General features: G+C 44.7%; 1 protein-coding gene across 1 annotated transcript; it reads left to right on the top strand.

Moving 5' to 3' along the window:
• Positions 1–3,831, top strand: EDB91DRAFT_1080305 (uncharacterized protein; the record flags this gene model as incomplete). The annotated part of the gene is made up of 19 exons (XM_041315209.1): positions 1–102; positions 147–162; positions 192–219; positions 355–382; positions 501–545; positions 894–984; positions 1,054–1,173; positions 1,254–1,441; positions 1,472–1,525; positions 1,610–1,690; positions 1,746–1,925; positions 1,994–2,032; positions 2,175–2,190; positions 2,544–2,676; positions 2,724–2,820; positions 2,871–3,050; positions 3,098–3,187; positions 3,354–3,710; positions 3,763–3,831. The coding sequence occupies 19 exons, from the start codon at positions 1–3 to the stop codon at positions 3,829–3,831; spliced, it is 1,914 nt and encodes a 637-aa protein (XP_041179331.1).
• Between the last annotated feature and the right edge of the window lie 8,866 nt (positions 3,832–12,697).

A 12,697-nucleotide genomic window follows, 5' to 3' on the forward strand; every position in this document is an offset into this window, starting at 1 on the left:
ATGCTGGACCATGTGGAAGTTCATCTACCCTTTGCAAGAATGAGTGGTTATTGTGAAATGGAAGCTTCAAGCAGATTTGAGTCTGGTAACAGTATTAACACAGTGAGTTCTAAATTTGACTAACACTTGGAATGTACTATGGGTAGTTTCAGAAATTCATCAGTCTGTGTTTGACTGAGGTTTTTGACAAGCCATTGGGCTAGACCCCACTCTTCTCTGGTGAGTCGTCTATTTAGTATATGCTTTGCCACACTGATCAAACACTCACACATTCTCAAAGGGTGCCCATGGATCTTCACCCTCTTCCTGTTGCTCTCTTCTATACCTTTCAAACACGGTCTCCCCTTCATGCAGTGCCCAGCCCAGCCCACACCTGGCTGAGGTTCGAAATACCAGCCATTTTTGGCGAGTGTCAGAAATTTGCAAGATCGGTTGCAATGGGCTGCCATTAACATGTTGTTGACATGTATATTGAAATGATATGATAAAATTTTGCATAGAGTTTCAATGGATTGCAACACCTTGCAACTGGCCTTTTCCTGCCTGTGCGCTGATTCTCGACAATGAGAGGTAGCACTTCACTTTTTTCTGTTCATATCATACCCACAATACCTCTGTGTACCCCTTATTCATATCCTTGTATATTTGTGTCTCAAAATGGCTCCAGAGCAGATGAAACTTTGTGATATATGTGGGCAAGAAATCTGACCATGCAGCTGGAGCACTCACCGAAAGGCCTGCAAGAGAAACCTAGAAAAAAAACTTTGAGACGAAGCTGTTGCAAGTGCCATTCAAGCGAAGGGTATGTTGACTTGCATAGAACTGAATTACTTGCAATAATATCTGCAGCAGGGGCTAATTCTGAATCAGCACTTCGACATGCAACATCTCAGACTGTCCATGCAGCGGGTTCATCGAGGCAGCACCAGCCTGAGCGTGAACCATCATCTCGTGAATGGAGCATGCATGACGATGTATTTATTGGTATGTGACAACATCTCATAGCACTACCTGTCTTGCTACTAATAATGCTGATATGTCATCGGCTTACAGATCCCTCACACCCGGAACACAAACCCTCAGTAGACAAAGATCATATGTTTGCGGAGGATGACATCAAGGTTGAACATCACCCAAAAGTGGCATCAAGACCAAGGTTTATGCGTTTGAGGAGTTCCAGCATTGTCCGGTGGCAGCAACTTCTGATCCCCCACCTAACAAGAAGCCATGGCTTCCATTCAAATCTTGACTAGAATTTGAAGTCACCAAGATAGCTCTCGAGGCTGCACTGAACAATGAGCAAACCAATTGGCTCACCAAAATCTGCCACCAGTGTGCTTTTGGGAAAGACAAATTCACCTTCAAAAACCACAAGAACATTCACAAGAAATGGGATGCAGCATCTCAACATGTCACAGGGGTGGTTCAATTTCTTGTAATGGTGTCTGCATGTCTGACTTGTGTAGTTTAGTTCATGAAAGAAGTGATTTCAATGATGTATGAGGATAAATCATGGGATTTCGAAGTACATTATCGGGACCTTTGGGAGTGGGCTGCTGACCTTCTTTGAGACCTGTGTCTTTTCCCGCATATGACATTTGATGCACAGCACCTATCAAAATTTGATGGCATAAACTTTGTACGATTTATGGATGAGCCTTACACTGCAGAAGCCTTCTGGGACTTTCAAGTATGTATTCGAGCGGTTTCGACTATGTAATGTTTTCAAATGTCATGTTTACCAGTCGCAACTGCCTGAAGGTGCTAAGCCACTGACTTTCATACTGTATGCCGACAAGACCAAGTTGTCAAGTTCTGGTGCTGCGAAAGCCTATCCTGTCATCGCTTGGTTAGTGAACTTGCCTACAGACATATGCAATGGAGAGGGTATAGGTGGTGGTTATGTTGTTGGCTGGCTGCCAATTGTATGCCAGGATCTTTGCCACTATAAGAATGTGCAACGTTGCACTGACATTAGCTTATTTGTTAATAGGTGAAGGAGGACAAAGAATTTGCGAAAAAGCCTGGTTGGGTTAATTTTGAAAATAAAGTCCGGCATGAGCCGTTTTCAAGGATCCTCTCATCATTAACGTCGAAATAAAAAACGAGACAATGGTTTGAATGCTTAGACCGTCTCTCACGCTGGTTCTTCCCATCAATTCTTATTTTGTCAGCTGATTACAAGGAACAGTAGGTATCAATAACTATAGCTATTTCTTTGTTGCTGACAGACCATGGTTACTGAAAATTATAGATGTGTGATGTTGTTGATTTGAGGAGTACAAAGTCTGTGGCCATGCCCTATTTGCCTGGTCCCTCAAGACGCGCTCTCGGATGCATCAAAGAGATATCCTCTTCAAACAAGCAAAGGCTCACAGGCAATCATCAACTTAGCATGAACGAAGCACACTTTGGAGGAGAGAGAGAAAACGCTAAAGGAGTATGGACTTCATGACATGGATGTGAGCATTTCTCAACCTTCCTGAATCTTCCTTTTGACTACATATATTGACAGAACTCACTGTGGCTAATACACTGCACAGATGTTCACCGAGCACTGTCATATGATAAGCTTCATTTCCGTGATGGTGGCCTTTTTGATGACCATCTTTGGGTCAAGTTCCAGAAGTTCCTGAATGGCCTTGGGAGAGACACTGTTTCTCAGATTGACAAGAGGTTTGGAATTTGTTCTTGCAACTTATTAAAGCTGACACATCTTGCAGGTTTAAAGAATTTCTGTGCTGGTGTAATCAGAAGCACCCCAATCAGGTCATGGACATTGCATTTACTGACAGCTCCATACCTGAGAACATTTTGAAGGTTTGCGATCTTATGACTGTTCTGTTTGAATGGTGCTGATGACTAGCCAGATGATACCATATGCTGCGCATGATGTTGTGACAAAGGAGGACTGTCCACTTGGTTACCTGCTTCTTCGGTGCATATTTCTGTATATTGAAGTTGACATGTATGCATCGTTAGAAGTTCACACATCAAATATGGTTCGTGAAGGGAGAAATGTAGTTGAGGTATTCTCTGTGTTCCTAAAGGTATGTTTCTTGCATTCCAACATCACATATCATTGACATATATACAGCAATATATTGACAAAATAGCAAATATTGAGGATAAGGGTTGGAACTTCCCAAAACTCCATATGGATGTGCATCTGTTTGACGACATTGAAGTGAAAGGAGTCACATGGAACTAAAACACGAAGCCAAATGAGAAGATGCATGGACCATTGAAGGATTCATATTTTCTGCGGACTAACTTCCGAAATGTTGCTGAGCAGGTCATGCTATTTTTTCATGGTACAATGTAACACTCTCTGAACTTGTATTTAATTACAGATTCTGCATGTAAATCACTGGCAACTGGTCGTGGAGGATATTCATCGTCGTCTGTCAGACTTCGATGAATATCATCGCTCACAAGCACAAAATCAATCTGCTGATGATGCACTTGACGCTGGAGATGATGTGTTTGATGCTGCAGACGACCTGATTCCACTGACAGGTGTTCTCCATGTGAAAGTTGGGTCGAAACAACCCCCACAGACTTTTGACTTGGTTGAGAACGTTTACCGTAGTGACAACACATTTTCAAACTTCCACACCAGACTCAATGACTTTTTGAACGACTTCTTACCTGCTTCCAATATACCTCTACCACAAGGGAAACAGATTTGCCTCCGAGCAAGTGATGAGGTACAATTGTTTCATTCAGTGCTGTTATTTGCTACACTGATTTATGGCAAAGATAACAGAATTTCGCTTTTTGAAAGTCGACTATGAATCAATGGTCGATTGGCAGCAGCACACTGATTAGCTTTGCTACAGTCCACAATTCTTTGGCACAACACATTTCGACTGTGTTTTCATTCAGATGACTCCAAAGAAAGTGATTTTTGGCTGCCTTCTCTTTGTGTTCGAGTGTACAGTTGGGAAACATACTTTTCCTCTTGCCTTGGTGCACCCATTTGACGCTCCCACTGGTGTACACCTTCACAAGGATAAGAACTTCAATTTATTCAGAGTTCGAGCATGTGCATGAGCACAGTTGCAATTTTTCTCAGTCAGGTCAATAATATGCGGAGTGCTTCTGGTTCCAGATGGACCATTTGACCATCTGGTGGTTGTGTTAGGTACCGTGCTGGCTCAGGAAGCGGAGGGGTCAGGGCTTGGCTTCAGCTCTTGCGCTGCGCCCTTAGCCGAGTACGTGCCCCAAATTTGGAGCGGATCCAACATTGTCCGACGATAGGACAAGTGGTCCGCTTAGGTCCGCTTTGAGGGTCAGGAGGTAAGTGCTACTAGCGGCGGGCCGACTAGGAGTGGAGCAGAGAAGGTGGAGGATGATGCGGAAGGGGGAAAGGAGCAGGGGGAATGCTTGATAGGGGCGGAGAAGTAAGGAGAAGACTTAGAGCACAGCTCTAAGTCGGAGCAGAGGGTCAGAGGTGACAACAAGGTGAAACTTGTGTCCGGAGGAGGCAAGGTCCTACTGAGAATTCTTACAAGTAGAAACTGCAAGAAGACAAGTAATATTAAGACTGGGGAAAATATCTAAGTACAGGATATGTTATATACTTCTAAGTATGAGGCAGTGATCAGGATAACTATGTTGTAAAGCTATGTACCAAGGATATAATTTGTAAGTACTTACACAGGCAAAGACATAAGTTGGAGCAGATATCAATATGTATGTGTCGGATCAGTGATAGAGCGGTAAGAGGAATTACCAGTGATCTGGAGGTAAGGGTCTATGTACCGAAGGGGAAAGTATATATCTACAAGGGGAAAGAGGTTCCAGTTGAATGGAGACATTATGGAAGGAGACTGGTTGGGTGGTGGAGCAGAAGTGTAGGAGTGGACTGTGATTGGACAGAGCGGGGGATGGATGGGGCGGAGGTGGTCGGAAGGCGGAGCGGATATTAATATTGGAGTGGTCAGATCAGGTATATGACAGGTTGACACTGTGGACACTGATATGTTTGTTCATATGAGGGAGATGCACTTGGAGGCAGGGCATCTGGTGCGTGCTTGATGGATTTTGATGATTGGAACAGCGAGGTGCAGCACCTTCACACCAATATCAGTATATTTTCATGTTGATTGACATGACCTCTGTAGGGATCTGCCAATTGGTGCTACGAGGCTATGTGACTCCACCATGCTTCTCCATCTGTATTCTGCATTGTTGCTTGGTGTTGGTTGTTCTCCCGACAAGCTCCACCGACATATACCTTGCCATCAAACAATTTGGCAATGTTCATGCTGATCCCCGCCATCAAACAATTTGGCGATGTTCACACTGGTCCTCACCATCAAACAATTCGGCAATGTTCATGCTGATCCTCGCCATCAAACAATTCGGCAATGTTCACGCTGGTCCCCACCATCAAACAATTCAGCAATGTTCACGTTGGTCCTCACCATCAAACAATTCGGCAATGTTCACGTACTCTTATGTGACTCCACCGTGCTTCTCCACCCTCCAATGCTTCACTACCTCCAGCGCTTCTTCATCCAACTACACCCTTCAGCACTCCCCATCATGTGTTCGTGCTTTGGTGAACATTGATGTGTCAACAGCAGTCATGTAAGCAGGCCCACCTTAACTGCTTCATCTCAGCGCTTACAACTGCATTCTCATCCTCTAGTGCTTCCCCATCAAACACAAAACACTCTGGGCACATGCAGTCGCCAATGATACCCTTTACATGTGAAGGTTTGCGCCCATACCTCTGTTTTTGGTCTAGCTGCTTACTACCAGCATACCTCATTACATGTATGTGATTGCTCAAGTTTACCACAATGAAATATGACTGATGGTGTTCGTTATTAGGCGGTGCTGGACTCTGTTATAAAAAGTCATGTAGGTGGCTAAATTCTCCTTGCACTTCCCTTCCTGAAACTTACGACAACCTGAGTGAACGCAATTCATGTCAGACACCGACAGTGACTGGGACGGTCCCAATGTTGCTTTGATCCCTGGACCTGGCACATCAAAAGGAGAGCTTTTAGATGTAAGTGACGATTGAATTTGGCGTGCACTGAATGACAGTTATATTTTAGGCCCTCAAAGCACTGCAAATAGACATTCAGAAGCTGTTATGACTAGCATTCACCGAATGGTAAAGACTACCACACAACCACTAGGACTCGGTCAAGAGGGATGATAATGAACAAGATAGATTTGAGTGTGAACGTCTAGGTCTACCACCAGTGTGGAAACGAAGAGGTTAAGTCTAAGGAGTACTTACGCTAAATAACCTACTTATATATATAACATTGAAGAGGAGATATCTGAGTATGAAAGAAATCAGCCAATGATAAAAGAGTTGTATGATACTGCGGATGACTGATAATGACATCATGATATATAAGCAATGAGTCAGACAGTGACTAAATAGAAGCCCAAGATCCGACCGGTACTTCTTCTGGAAGCGAGATTGTTCTAGCCTGTGGAGTTGGGGAACCAATGAGAGAAACAATAGGTGATATGTGAAGATGTGAAGATGTGACAGGAAGTGAAGTCACGTGACCGGTTTGGTAACTGGAAGTAGCTGGAGAAAAGCTGAGGAATGAAAAATGATTTGTGTTTGGAATTCGTGACATTACCCCCTTTCTAGGATGAGCGTCCTTGCGAATGTAAGATGGTCAGATATTTTTTTGTCTCCATTCAAGGAAACCGGATGTCTGTAAAATTGGAATAATAGAACTAGCGATTCAGTGCAATTTTGGAGTGTCAGGGTGCATGGCGTAAAATTTGCTGACTAATCTGGGGGAGTTCTTCAGATTTTCCTCTTTTTCCCATGTCGCTTCTTCCAATGGATACCCCTTCCATTTTACTTTGTATTCTAGTTTCCGTTGCTGTATTCTGCTGCTTATCACTTCTTCTACTTGATACTCTTCTTTGGATTGGACTATATCTGGGGGTGGACATATGGGGGCGATTTGAGGCGTTAGTGCAGAAGTTTTGTGGGGTGTGAGTAATCCCACATGAAATACCGGATGGATCTGATATGATTGCAGCAATTTGATCTGGTAGTTTAACTCGCCTATTCGCTCAAGTATTTCAAAGGGGCCAAGACGGCGATCCGACAACTTCTGACTTGGGCGCCATTGTTTGATATTTTTGGCGTCCAGCCAAACCTTCTGTCCAACTTCCAATATAGGTGTGTCTTTCACTCCATGATCATAGAAACGCTTCATCCAATCATTTGCTATTTCTAGCGTTGCCTTGGCTTCTTTCTGCACTTCTTTCATCTCGGCTACTCTCTCATCAGCTTGAGGAACAGTATTAGAGGAATTGGGAGCAATGACGAATTCAGGGTTATAGCCATAGAGGGTTTTGAATGGGGAATGTCCAGTAGTTGTAATGGAATTGTTATGTGTAAATTCTGCAATAGGGAGCCACAATACCCAGTCATTTTGATGGTACGACGTGAAGAGTCGGAGATATTGCTCTACTTCTGCATTGACTCATTCAGTTTGTCCATCAGTCTGAGGGTGATATGCTGTCGACATGGACAACTTGGTTCCTAGTCTTTTTGAGACTTCCTGCATGAACTTGGACACAAATTGTGTTCCCCTATCCAAAATTACCTTCTTCGGTGTTCTGTGCAACTTCCATACATGGTTGAGAAATAAGTCCACGATTCCTTTGGAATCAACATTGTTGGTGGTTGGAGCAAGATGTGTTTGCTTTGTGAAGCGATCAACAACTACTAGAATACTGTCTTTGCCTTGGGAGATGGGTAGATTGACGATAAGATCACAGCTAATAGTTTGCCATGGTCCCTCTGGAATTTCATTTGGCTTCAAGGGTCCGTGGGGTTTTGATGGTAACACCTTTGTTTGCTTGCATCGATCACACCCATCTACGTACTCATTGACCCATTTCTGCATCTGAGGCCACCAATAGTTTTGAGAAACCAATTCAAGAGTTTGGGCATGTCCCATGTGTCCTGCTGCAGGCGAGTCATGGAAGATCTCTAGCACTGAGCAACATATACCAATCCTCTGAATAGAATGAGTCCATCCTCTGTATTCCACTCTTCTAGTCCTCTTCTCAACTGCACAGGGGCTTTCTTCAGGGTTTTGATAGTATTTCAGACTTCCAGATCTAAATCGGTGCAGTTTCTGATACACTTCAATAGCAATTGTTCTCCTTCTTTCAGAATCTGACCTCTTATTGTGCCTTTAATATGGAAAAACTCAGGTTTTAGAAACACGCAATCAGAATTGTTGTTTTCTACCCCCCCCCCCCCCCCCTCTGTGGTCTGGCCTCCTGGACAGAGTGTTGGCAGTGTCATTAACCTTCCCCGGTTTGTGTTGCAGTGTGAAATTGTATTCTGCAAGGAGCAAGGACCATCTCGCTTGTCTGTGAGTTAACTTCTGACTTGTCATGAAGTATTTGAGGTTCTTGTGATCCATCCAAATCTCTACCGGGTGAGGTGTGCCTTGCACATAATGCCTCCACTCCTCCAATGCACAGATGATAGCTAAAAGTTCTTTGTCGTGGATATCATAATTCCTCTCTGCATCCTGCATTGATTTACTACAAAAGGCCACTGGGTGCCATAGTCCGTCTTCTTCCAACTGAGAAAGTACACCACCAGTAGCGTAGTCAGATGCATTGCTCTCTATCTTCTGTTTCTTTTTTGCATCTGGCATAACTAGCACTGGTGCAGAAGTAAAATTGTCTTTGAGTGTTCTAAAAGCCTTCTCTTGCTTGTCCGTTCATTCCCATGGCACATCCTTCCTTATGAGTTCATTCATAGGTCTAGCAATGTTCGAGAAACCAAGAATGAATCAACGGTAAAAGTTCACAAATCCCATGAATCTTTGGATATCCTTGACACAGGTGGGAGTTGGCCATTCTTGGACTCCTTTAACCTTGACCAGATCCATGAGACGTGTCCATCTTTAACAATCAAACCGAGAAACTCCACTTCTTTCTTCTCAAAGGAACATTTCTCCGGTTTGAGATAAAGGTCATTGTCCTGCAATCTTTGCAATACTTCGTGCACCACCTTTCTATGCTTTTCTACATTGTCATTGGTGAAGACCAAGATATTGTTGATGTATACTACAACGACCTTTCCTTCCTTAAGATCTTGGAAGATCTGGTCCATCATAGTTTGAAAAGTAGCAGGGGAGTTTGTCATGCCAAAGTACATTACAACTGGTTCATGATGTCCAAAAGGGGTTCTGAAGGCAGTCTTCCACTGGTCTCCTTCTTTCATCCTGATATTATTGTAACCCAATCAAATGTCCATTTTCGAAAAGAGTTTTGCACTGGAGAGACGATCGATGAGATCCTGAGAATGAGGGAGAGGGTATGCATTTCAGATAGTTTTTTCATTCAACCTCTGATAGTCCATGACAGGTCTAAGCTTTCCGTCTTTCTTAGCAACAAAGAAGAAAGGAGCTGCTACTGGAGATTCGGAATCTCTCAGTTGTCCTAAATTGTATTCTTGTTTGAGCCACTTCTCACATGCTTCATTTTCGACGGGTGACAGGGGATATGCTTTTACATTGGGAGGAAGATCATTAGGGTCCTTGAGATCTACTTTATGATCCCACTTCTTAGACTTGGGGAATTGAGTAGATTCTTCTTTGGAGAAGACCTTAAGGTAGTCATGAGGCCACTCTGGCACCATCTCTTCTATGGGCTTCTTTTCCTTCTTTTCCTCCTGTTGAGCTAACTCTGACGCTACAGAGCTCTTGTATCTGATCCACATGTTCTGTGGTGAATCCTCATCCTCGACTTCCTCAATGTTAGGCACATTCTTGGTAGCTCCATGCCCAACAGTAGTAGTAAGGTCCGATTGTTCTTCCTCCTTAATCCTGACATGTCCTCACGATTCATGTGACAAAGGTGAAGAGTTGAAGCTTGTCGACTGAATCTGATGATGGATAGAGGCTTCCTCAATATCCTCATCTTCGTCATCTTCTACCAGTATCAACTTGGGCAACACCGAAGGGATCAAAGAGTTTGTGGCTCTTCACTTCTTTGCCTTGGTCTTTTTGTCCTTGATCTTGGCTTCTTGACATTTAACTGGACAATGGTCTAATGCCACCTTTCCCGCATTCCAATTGATACTGGGGTTGTGGTATCATAGCCAATCTATTCCAATGATGACATCATCGGTTCCTAGATCTGTGATCAGAAAAGCTACTTCTTCCTCATGATCCCTATTGTGAGCTTCAAATCGGCGTAGCTTTTGATTGGTCTGGTGGAATTTTTAGTCCCATCGATATTGCGGACCAGCAGTGCTCACAATAACTGCTTGGTTTGGACTTGGTTCTTTTCTACAAACTTTTCGCTGATGAAGAGGTTTGTTGCTCCGCAGTCTACTAGAGCATTGACAGCTGCTTTCCTTTGTTTTCCTTCCAACGTAACTGGCAAGTAAAAATGCTCTCATTTATTCCAGAACAAACTTCTGATACTTCTGTAAACATAATTGCTGAGTCACCGAGAATGGAGAAACAATTCTTCTGATCTAAGTTCACAGTTAACTTTGATCTATCTAAAAACCCTTCTTCTCTGGGTTGTACATGGTGGATAAGCAAATCCTCTCGTTAACGATGTGGTTAATATCTTCCAGTGTGAGCGGTTTCACAGCTGGAACTTCTTCTCCTTTGACAGTGTGGACAGCTGGTCCTTTGCCCTTGTCAAGAGGTTTTCCTGTGCAATTACAAGCCATATGCCCGTCTTCTCCACAACGATAACACTTGAAATCATGTCCCGGTGTGGGTGAGGAAAATAGACTCTGTGTGAATCAGAAGTCTAACAAGGGTGCGAGGCTTATACTCGTCCCGAGGGGATTGCTACTGGGTAGCGAGTCCTCAAATAAGTGCGAGGAAACAAAGACTAGACTCTGTCTAGCGACCCGAAGGGTTCCGGTCCTTACTAGGACTGGGAACACAAAGATGCAGAGGGTTCCCGACGAGCGGAACTCAGCGCGCGACGAGCGGAACTACGGGGAACTAACGGAACTAACGCGGAGCAAACAAGACAAACAGGGAACAAACGGAAGGAAAAGAAACTACAAGCCTGCAGGAGGATGATTGGGCAAAGTCGGACCAGGCTTGTGTCTGGTACTTGCTCCAAGTCGTCGGATCCGATGTCAGGCGTTTCAAGCGGAACTCACGGGGGTGGGAACGATGCAATGTGATCAGGAATAGATTCGGGAAGATATTTTAAACAGTGAGTGGAGTACTGAGAAGTACTCTGTAAGTGGAAGTGGAGTTGAGTCTATCAGAAGGTAAAAACTAAGATCCCATCTATTGCTACCTATATAGGAAGGGGTTCTGAAATGCGATATGCTACAACCGGGTGAGGCTGTGAGATAAGGAATCGGTCCCAAGTAGCGGAAGGATCCGTATAAGTACCATAACACATGGGAAATGAGATAGGAACATGTTAGTGACACAGGGAACGTAGCTAGTACTCACCAGCGAGGATGGAAGGACATGGACAGGACGGAGGAGGATGTTCCGAAGGCTGAAGGAATATAATGCGTGTGGTACGTGATTGTTCCGCTGGGTTCCGCTGGGTTCCGTGTAGCGGACGGGTCGGGGAAGACGCGGATGGGTAGCGGAACACGTGGGAAAATGGTGGGAAGGCATGGGAAATATGCAGGATACGGGCCTACAGTGGGGACGTTCCCCACACCGGTTGTCCTTGAGGTCAGGGTCTACCTCCTGTCCTGGCTGCATCAATGTCCATCGCATTTCCTCCTTGCGACGTGGTCTTGGGTGCTACTGGTGCAGATGTTGCAGCAGCACCTTGCCACGGACGGCGGGGCGTCCAGCCACTCTTCTCATTGTCAAGTTCCTCTAGGTTTTGCCCAATGATGAGCGACTCTCTGATCAACCCCTCCAGAGTGTCTTCCCTACCAGGGTGGACAAATGCCAACTGGAACTTAACCCATTGGTCTGCTCCGAAGCGGAACTTGTGCATGAGCTCGTAGTCGGAGAAGTGACAGTAGGCAATCTTCTGCCGGAAGAGGGAAACGTACTCCGCTACTGTGCAGGTTCCTTGGCGAAGTGCGTCTAACTCTCTTGCTGCTTTTTCCTCTTTGTTGATGAGTCCCCACATGGCTCTCATGTCATTTTTGATTTCGTCATAAGACCCGATTGCACCACCAAGAGCCTGTGGTGTGACGCTCTCTGCCCACTTCACTGCTGACCCACAACAGAAGGAAATTAAGCATGAGCTTTTCTGATGTTCTGTCGCTCCAGGGTAACCTGTGAAGTAGATCTCAAGTTGGGTGAGGAAGGTATCGACATCAATGGAGTTTTTGTCCCCTGTGAAATCTGCGGGTTTCGCCATTTTGAGATCAGAGCTTGAAGTCCCAGATATACCGCCTTGGGTCCTCGTGGTAGATGAGGTTTTCAAAGCTGTGATATCGTCCTCTGAGTCCCTTATCCTGATCCTCAAGTTCACAATCTCATCATCCACATGTACCAGGCCTGCCTGAAGCTTGTCAATCTCCTTCTGCATTTGGTCTATCAAGGCTCTGGTGTACGCTCTTTCTGCTTCGATGTGGGGTGGTGGATGGTTCTACAGATACGACTGGACCCCGGTTGTGCCATCCCTGCGGTGCCAGAGAGTGGATTTGATCCCTGTCTGGAGCTGTTACTGGTGGTATTGCTGGCAGAGCGATTGGCACTTCTATATCCTC

Source organism: Suillus paluster (genome assembly GCF_016628075.1).
Source record: "Suillus paluster strain FC165 chromosome Unknown EDB91scaffold_14, whole genome shotgun sequence".
Taxonomy (NCBI): domain Eukaryota; kingdom Fungi; phylum Basidiomycota; class Agaricomycetes; order Boletales; family Suillaceae; genus Suillus; species Suillus paluster.